Source organism: Sinocyclocheilus rhinocerous, unplaced genomic scaffold (genome assembly GCF_001515625.1).
Source record: "Sinocyclocheilus rhinocerous isolate Xijiao unplaced genomic scaffold, SAMN03320098_v1.1 scaffold24, whole genome shotgun sequence".
In the NCBI taxonomy this organism is placed as follows: Eukaryota; Metazoa; Chordata; class Actinopteri; order Cypriniformes; family Cyprinidae; genus Sinocyclocheilus; species Sinocyclocheilus rhinocerous.
In genome coordinates, this window is record NW_015647124.1 from 1012104 (window position 1) to 1021640 (window position 9537).

Here is a 9537-nt window from a genome sequence, read left to right on the forward strand (position 1 = left end):
CAATAAAATATATAGTCCTGCCCCAAACTTCACTTTTTCGTTTGAGCCAATGGTGATTTTTCATTTGATTTTGTAGTGAAATATGACTGAGATTTGTTGTCGGTTTTTGCAAATCACTCTTTATTTCAGATTTTCAGTTTAATGTCTTTATGTTTGTTTTACTGTTAAAGCAGCACTATGTAACTTTTGGCGCTCTAGCGGTTAATAAACAGAACTGCACACATCCCGCGGAAGAACATTCCAACCGGAGCTACTTCTCTAAGTTTATGTCTATGGCGATTCACGCAGGTATGTGTTACTCCGCAGCGGTGACGACCCGACCAGGCTACAATAGTCCAAATATAAGTACTTATTATAAGTGTACCGTAGTGATTCGGAATAAGACAAAAACGCGGTTTGGAAGATGAATTGACGAAAACTTTAAAGCAGCACTATGTAAATTTTGGCTACTTCTCTAAGTTTATGTCTATGGCGATTCACGCAGTTATGTGTTACTCCGCAGCGGTGACGACCCGACCAGGCTACAATAGTCCAAATATAAGTACTTATTATAAGTGTACCGTAGTTATTCGGAATAAGACAAAAACGCGGTTTGGAAGATGAATTCATGATGTACTCGCTCATTATATACATTTTGCAAATTTTGAACACAGAAAAAGTTACATAGTACTGCTTTAAGAATATCTATTGTCTCTTCTCAAATAGTATTGTATTGACCCTTTTTTTTTTTTTTGCAGAACAACAGCTACTAGAAACTACTGTCTTGATGCGATTTATCATACATGTGAAGAATGTTGATTTAATGCTTGAACAAATGTCATCATTTCTATTAAAGATGTACATGTACTGCCAAGTCATAAGGATTGCTCAGTTTAGCTCATATCAGCCCACTCTCAATGATGAGAATACTGCAAATGTTCAGTGTTGAACTTGAACATGGTATAAAATTCTTAAATGGTGGATGTGGAATGAGTTTCATATTTAAGTGGAATTTAATATAATCAAGTGGTGGATTTGAGTGAATTGTCAGAGAGAAGCCCACATTGGTTGACTTGGTTAGTTATTAGAGGGTATAGAGTTGGATACTAAACCACTAGACTTCATTACATTCTGAGCAAATGAGTGTTTGTATACCTCAGACCTGGGTATATAGTTGAGAAAATATACTGTATGTCCACAAAGAAAAAAAAAACATGATGATCTGTAAGGATTTTTTATATTGTACTGATATTAAAATGTATAAAGGTTTACCAGGAAAATCAATCAGAAATGCTCACAGTTAAGACTATACAAATAATTGAAAACAGCAGTCAAACATTAAATTTTTTTTTTTTTTACAAATAAATTACAAGTCACCTTTCATTGCATATTAAACAAATTTGACCAAAAATAATAAATATACATTACATTCGTGGATTCTGTCAAAAAGTAATGACTGCATGGTAAGAATAGAATGTATTCCTATTTAAAGGATTTTACTTGAGCTCCATCTGAGACATTGATTTGTCCTGTAAGCGTTTAGTCTTCCTGTATCTGTAGACTAAATAGATGATGCCAAGCAGGAAGACGATGCTCAGAACCAGGAGAATCCACTGTCCCGCCACAGCGCCTCCCTCATCCACACTCAAACCCAGGAAACTGATTGCTTTCGGCTTCTCTTCCATCACTGAAGTGACTGAAACAAGCAGGTGAGAAGTGTGTGAGCATTTTATTAGTGCTAATTAACTGCTATGTTGTGGATTTCTGAAAATTGATGGTAATGAAATTTTGTACTTTTTGAAGAAAAAAGTTGGATAACACTTGGAACTTTCTTTGCTAAAAAGAAATGGATTGTTTCTAAATTTACATTTGTTATTTTTAGCAGCATCATATGACCCCTTTAAAATCTTAAAATTGATATTTCTGAGCTTCTGCGATGCCCTTTAACTTGTCATTTCCATCATAACAATCTAAACCTAATAAAAATAATATTATGTTTTATATACTGTATCTAATATTATATTACATTATATTATAAAATTATTGGTGTGACAGCAATATTGGGAACAGAGATTCTGTTATAAATAAATTGTTCATATACAGTACCAAGTTAATTGAAAAAATTGTTATAAAAAATATGATATATAAATACAAAAATGGAGAAATTCTGGCAAATTTCACCTTTCAGCACTCCAAAAAATTGCAATATTAAAATAGTTTTAAAAGCACACACACAAAAAAATTCTGAAAAATATATTCCATCCTTGAAAATAGAACTGTTGTTGTTGTTGTTGTTACTTTAAAAAAAATGCTGGGTTGTTTCAACCCAACTTTGGGTTAAATATGGACTAACCCAGGTGTTGAGTTACATTTTTAAGTTACATTTTTAACCCAAAAGTTGGGTTAGTCCATATTTGACCCAAAGTTGGGTTGAGACAACCCAGCATTTTTTAGAGTGCAGTTTCTCTATTTAAAGAATCACCCAAATCCAGTGGTTTAAAAAAGTGCTTCACCCCAGTTTCCCAGCTGAAGCACTTTTGTTTTACAATGAAACAGAAAATTGTGCGGTAAACCAACATTTGAATGTCGATTTCTGAACTCCAGGCTTACTTTTGTAAGGCGTCCAATCGTACTCTGGCCATCCCAGGACGTCACCGTTCTTTTTGTTCTCCTCCACCAGCCACTCGATGAGCGGTTGGAAGTACTCCATCAGAGGCTGGACTGACATTTTGGGCTGGCCAGTAATTAAAGTCATGGCTTCGGGCCAGGGTTTACTGAAGCCCATCTTCATCACATCACTGAGGAGGAGGGAGTAGAGCTCTTTTACTCGCAGGCAAAAATGATGAGAATCTATAAAATCTTACCACTCTATTGCTCTTAGTGCTTGTAGAAACTGGAACCAGTCTGAGTTCTCAGTGCTTTACTGACCCCAGGAGTTTCCCTGCTTCTTTGGACTGGTAGATGTCACAGTTGTGGAGTGGAGCTGGCTGACCGGCTGCTTCACACAGGGCTTTGTGGAACTGGAATTGGATTACAAAACTCACAAAGTACCTATTGGAGCCAGACCAAATAAACGGTCAATCCAAAGGCTTATTTGATTACACGAGTTGTGTAACATGATAGATGCAAGATCTTTCCACATTAGTGATATATTGTTTTGTTGTGTACCTGACGTAGGGCACATTAGCTGGGATGTGGAACTTTGCACCAGGGTCGAAGTCTTCCTCAGTGCGCGGTACAGGTGGACACAATCCCTGGTACTTCATTCTGTTACAGTAAAATACACAAATTTAGCTCTGGAACGAACTTTACATATTGCACAGCTTTAATGTTAATATAACTGATTAGGAAACAACAATAACAACTAGGGGTGTAACAATACCTTCATATGGATCAATGCATCAATTAAATGACAATATGATGTATCGAAGCAACATGTAAAAAATTCATATAGGCCTATACAATATTTTTTTAAGATGCACCTTTATTTTGACACTCATGTTAGCCACATCTGCATTGCCTCTGAGCTGTCATTAAATATTTGAAATGTTTAAACAACTTTATTTTAAAAATAATTTTTATTTATTTATTTTTTAAATATTTTAGATTATTTATTTATTTATTTATTTTCTGTATAAATTTATATTTGTGAAAAACATGGATGAAAATGTATGTAATATTCATTATTTTTTTAATAAACTGTATTATTATTATCATTATTCTACATTTTACTGTACAATACTAATATATTTGTTATAATTTCTTCAAGTTAATCTGAACTTTTATTTTGACGGGTTTTCGTGAAGACCTTTGAAACAAACCAGAGATTAGCTATGCACTTATACACTCTGTATTTATGCACTATGAACTCAACCATGTAGTGTATGAATTATATAAGGTTATTTTGTCATTCATAATTGGAGTCTGATAGCCCCTCCCCCTTCCATGCAATTAAAGCTGTGACAGTTGAGTGCATCAGAGCCGTTGAACCAATATTATATGTTGTATTTATTGGCCACTACTGTGCTCGGATGGTCAGTTGAGCAACAAGATCTTAGTGCATCTCAATTCTCACAAAGATGCGTTCTTGGAAGTGAGAAACAGCCTGTTTAACTACAACAAAAACTCAGCCCAAACATGCATAAAACAGCTTTTACAAACCCATATTAAATCCAATTTTAAACATCTTAAATATGAATACGAATCAATGATATTTTGAAACATTTCTAAACAGTTGTGACGTAACGAAGCCTCGTTTACTGAAATCACGTGACTTTGGCAGTTACGCGTTCCGAACCATTGGTTCGAAATAAACGATTCGCAAAGCAGTGTTGCCAAGCCCGCGGTTTCCCCGTGGAATTGGGTTACTTTAACACTGTTGCCGCGGGTTGTTTTTCATGTCGGCGGGTTGAAGCGACTCCAATAACATGATATTTATCCCCTGGAATGCGAATTTTAGCAGGGGAAACCTGCCAAAAAACGTGTATTTTCCCCCCTGGAATGCGATTTTTAACCAGGGACCCCCTCGAAATGCCGTCACTTGCACGAACATGCTGATCTCATATTTAAATAGTAGTCTTTTTGAGCTTTAATATTCACAGACAGTAGTCCATATCGCGATTTGATTAAGTTTACAGCCCTACTTTTGGTTTATTTATCCACGTTTTGTCCGTCCTCGTTTTCCTCTAGCTCTAGCTACTATCCCTTTAACAGTGTGGATTAATAGAAGAACAGTCACCTCAGGTTCCACCACTCTTTGTTGTACTCTGAGCTTGAGATCCTTCCATCAAATACCTTCCACCTCCACTGGTCCATCAGGTAGCCAAAAGGCAGGAAGGCAATCTTATCCAAGGCAATGCTCATCAGGACATCTCATGTGTTTTGTTGCAAGCTTCTTTATAGATGTATGAGCCGTACCTTTATTGTCCTCCACCTTGTCCAGCAGGCCAATGCTCTGAAGATGTTTCGGTGTGGAAACTGACAGGGCCAAAACGTCACCAATGGCCTCATGGAATCCAGGGTTGGCGCCGTCGCGGAAAGAGATGGGTTGATCCCTAGCATTTCATGTGTTTTGTTCATCTTTATAGATGTATGAGCCGTACCTTTATTGTCCTCCACCTTGTCCAGCAGGCCAATGCTCTGAAGATGTTTAGGTGTGGAAACTGACAGGGCCAAAACGTCACCAATGGCCTCATGGAATCCAGGGTTGGCGCCGTCGCGGAAAGAGATGGGTTGATCCTTATACTGCAGGAAGTACTGAACGTGGCCCATCTCATGGTGCACAGTAATGAGGTCGTCCATGGTCACCACTGTGCACTGCTTGATCCTAGAGATGGTAAGAGGATGGGGAAAGGTAACAGCGAGATTTACAAGATAACACGTGGGAAGGAAAAGGCTAGAAAGTTGTTGTTTCAGTCTTTACAGCTCTAACATCCTCCCTTCATCAAATGAACAAGAGTATATCTGCAGTATATCTACAGTTTTTAAAAAATATATACTTTTATGACTTGAAGTGCACTACAAATAAGCATTCAATATAATTAAGCACACTTATTTTTTTTAAAGGAAATACTAATGAGCATTGTTTATGTCCATTTTAATTATATATTTAACCATTTCCACCACCTTGGATGGATTTTTGGAATTTTCAGAACAAACTTCATGTCAAAAAATCGTATTGGTTTTTACAAGTGGTATCACAGCATTCATTGTTAAACTAAATCTCAAACCTGTCCTGCTCTAGTGTGGACCATCTTACTGTTATATGATTAACGTACCTGAAGTCTTTGCGGTTGTAGAAGTCCCACGCAGATGCGTGACAGACCACTTCACGTCCATCTGTTGGCTTTTCCAGCATGGACTTGTTCCAGAACTCAGGAGGCATGGGCAGAAGACCCAGAGAAGTGAAGAACCGGTCCGATTCCTCGAACATCCGTTTGGGGTCCCAACCCTGAAGAACCAAAGAGCACCGCACATCAGAGGACATGGTTACAGACATTTACAGGTATGTTAGATTTGCCATTTGTGTCCTTTATATGCCATTGCACATTACTAGAAAAATACTTCACCAAATGATTCTTCACCAAGATGGTTATTTATGTCTTTTGCTTTTATTTTAGGAAATAGCAGTTTACATTTCCAAACATTTATTTGCATTGTTTGAATTTAAATATGGCGGCATAAAACGTATCTATCATACCTATTTGCTCTCCATGTAAACAAGATGCTATTTGTTGCTATTTACACTTGGTGCAAAGAGTATCTACCACTATTTACACTCAGTGTAAACAGCATGTTCTTTGACACTTCATATAAACAGCCACTGCTTTCAGAAGAATTCAGATTGTGGGAATAGATATAGATTAAAGAATGTGTTTATAGTTGTAATCTTACTTGGGCAATCATGGCTGGCGTGGCATCCACTTGTGTGGCATCAGGGTACGGAATGACAAGGTCCATGATAGCAGACCACGTTTGGGCCCACATATTTCCTAAGAAAAACCGAACAGAGAAGAAAGGCAGGATGTGAGAGATGGTGTAGTATCTCTGACCAATGGCACTGGAGTAAACCACTGGGCTTGGAATTCCAAGCCATTTAATCTCCAGTCATGTGGAACCATTGCGTGCACACAAACACAAGTGCACACAGTTTCCCACACGTGCAAATGTAGCTACTAAAATGTACACACACACAGTCACGCTTGATGGTTTTGAAAGCACATTAAATCCTGTCGATTGCTTTGGATTTGCCACAAACAAGTACAGAATATCAATGTAAACCCTGACGAAAAAAGAAAAAAAATCTGGACTGTGTTTGTTTTTTTGTTTTTGTTTTTTAGCAGAAATTATGTAGATTTCATCTAGTTGTTCATGTTGTTCAGTTTTAAAGAATTATGTAGGGATGCATGATTAGAACTGATTTGAATTTCAAATCAAATCATTTGCTGAATTTGCATTGAGGTAGCAGAATTCAGATTTGGTTTAAAGTAAGAGTTCACCCAAAAATGATTACTAAGTCATGTTGTTTTCTATAACACCAAACAAAAAGTTATAATGAAAGTGAATGCTGACTGCAGCTGTCAAGCAAGACATTCCATTCTATTCTATCCTATTCTGTTAAATGCAATAAGCCATGGAAAAATTAATCACTGTATGCGCGCATAAAGCCGTCTGTCGTATCAGAGTGCTGAATTGAGCTCTCTTTCGCAAGCTTCTTTCACTAAAATGGTCAAATACACACAAGATTGTCAAACATACCCATCAAAGAGAGTATTTCAAGTAAAACATATTTGTTTATGTCTTATTTAATAAATGTAAACAGTTGGGAGAAAATCAGACGTGTGTAAGGATATTGGATTAGGTCTTGACAGCAGCCTAATAAAGCTGCTGCTGTCTGTGTGCCTAATGTTCATCAAACAACCAAAGAAATGGAGAAAATCTCTCACTGCTTTTGACTGAATAACTTCAGTAGCTTCAATAAAAACGAGTGTATATTTAATTTATACAATGATGACTATGCACCATTTTACATTTACATTTAATCATTTATCAGGTGCTTTTATCCAAACGCAGTACACGTAGCACGTTTTTTAAAATAATAATAATAGATAGAAGGAACAAAATGTAGATAGAAAAGAAATAGAATAGATAGTGCTAGTGTTAGAGGGTCAAATTATTATTATCTTTTATAATAATTAAAAGTAGATTGAATAGAAAAAGAATAGAGAATGCTAGTGTTTGAAGGTCACTTTTTTTTTTAAACATTTGATTATTCAGCAACACTACAATCCTGTACCGACACATAAGACATATTTATTTTTTAATATCAGAATTTAGTTTATTTTGTCTTGTAATATTAATGTATTTCTCTGTATCTCATATGTTCTAGAGACCTGACTATTTCATTTATCAAGTAGTTCATTCTGTTATATTTTATTCTGAAAATGGCCTTATACACTGAGAAACAAATTTGAAGGTAATGGGTGAACAAGAGAAAACAATGACCAAAATCACAATATCCACTAAAAGAATAGAAATGTGATTATTTTGTCCATATTGCACATCTCTAACACACATACACACACACATACCTTCACAGAGGATCATTCTTAGAACAGCTGTTCAGATATTGTTGTTTTATTAAACTGAGATTATTGAAATGATGCACACCTATGACATCACAGCCAGCATTCCAGAAGCTTTAAACCAGAATCTGAGTTTTTTTTTAAAAATTACAAGATAAAATAAAATGAAAACAAAAAGCAATATTTTAAGTGTAGATACAGGTTTGTAGTACTGCTGAATAATCAAATGTAGAAATAAAATGGTGCACACTAGTCTTCGTTGTATGAATTAAATATTTTTTTTTTATTAAAGCTACTGAAGTTATTCAGTCAAAAGCAGTGAGTGATTTTCTCCTTTTCTTTGTTGTTTGATTGACTTTAATGACACAGACAGCAGCAGGTTTATTAGGCTGCTCTCAGTTTACAGGGGACCTATTATGCAAAATTCACTTTGACATTGTTTTTGAACATAATGTGTGTACACAACCACAATATTATGGTAAAAATTTTCTCCATAAACTTTCTCCATAAATCCAGTTGCTGTGGCTCAATTCACATACTATCCATCCTAAATAGTATTTAAAATTAGAATTTGTGTGTCCCAAATCATAGCATGATTTGAGTAATGAGTATCCAAAAGGTTCCCGGATGGTTTACTATTTCCAGTGGAAATTTCGAAGTGCAGATCTAATATTGATCACAACACATTGCATGGATTCAATTAATATCAAATCATCAAGAAATAATTTTTTGTCAAAGCTTGACACTTTTTTGTACTGAAGTATGAAGTTCACAAAGTCTCATGAAAATCAAAAAGTTCTTCAAATTGTGACTGAATTACACAGAAAGCAAGTAAAGAGCACTCCTTTTATAATCACTGAAGCTGTCGGTCAGTTCAGTGTGATACTATAGAGTAGAATATTTAAAATTTTACATATAAAAATTAGGTTTTTGCTCAATACTGTTGTTAAAAGTTCATTTGATCTGCATTTCAGTGATTTACACATGTAGTAATTTAGTGATTAAAATGTCTTTATGGTTAAAAAAATTAAAAATCCCACCAGTGCTACCAAAACAGGTGCTAGTACCACCATCTTTAGAACTTAGTGACACCGGTGCTACTGCTGTCAAATGTTAGTCTGGAGCCCTGCATTCTATTCTATTCTATTCTATTCTATTCTATTCTTATACAGTAGTGGATAATGGTGGAACAACACCACACCCAGAATGCAAAAATATATAATTAGTTCGATTTTAATAAGTTAGACATTAATAGTTCGGAATATAGATTCGGAATAAATAGGCATAATTAGTCAAAAGAGTAATTATTTACGTTTTGTCCAATACAATCTTATGGCAGTTCATAGTTATTTTACAATACGTTTTGGCAAATTGGTGACCTGTTCACACATTTTCATATGATCTGCTTACTCCCCAGTGATAGTTATGTTTAGGGGTGGACCTTCATGCTTACTTTTTGTGTCAAAATTATAAT

The 9537-nt window shown here is 35.6% G+C and overlaps 1 protein-coding gene across 1 annotated transcript in view; it reads right to left on the reverse strand.

Moving 5' to 3' along the window:
* Positions 1-1325: 1325 nt before the first annotated feature.
* ace (angiotensin I converting enzyme (peptidyl-dipeptidase A) 1) overlaps positions 1326-9537 on the reverse strand; it is a 38516-nt gene continuing 30304 nt past the window's right edge. Inside the window, exons 16-23 of the mRNA XM_016513243.1 lie at positions 6373-6470; positions 5757-5929; positions 5082-5305; positions 4718-4850; positions 3148-3246; positions 2908-3030; positions 2590-2777; positions 1326-1675 (exon numbers count right to left, since the gene is read on the reverse strand). Coding sequence (XP_016368729.1) covers positions 1476-1675; positions 2590-2777; positions 2908-3030; positions 3148-3246; positions 4718-4850; positions 5082-5305; positions 5757-5929; positions 6373-6470 — 1238 coding nt within the window. The 3' untranslated portion in view covers positions 1326-1475. The remainder of the gene's footprint in view (positions 1676-2589; positions 2778-2907; positions 3031-3147; positions 3247-4717; positions 4851-5081; positions 5306-5756; positions 5930-6372; positions 6471-9537) is intronic.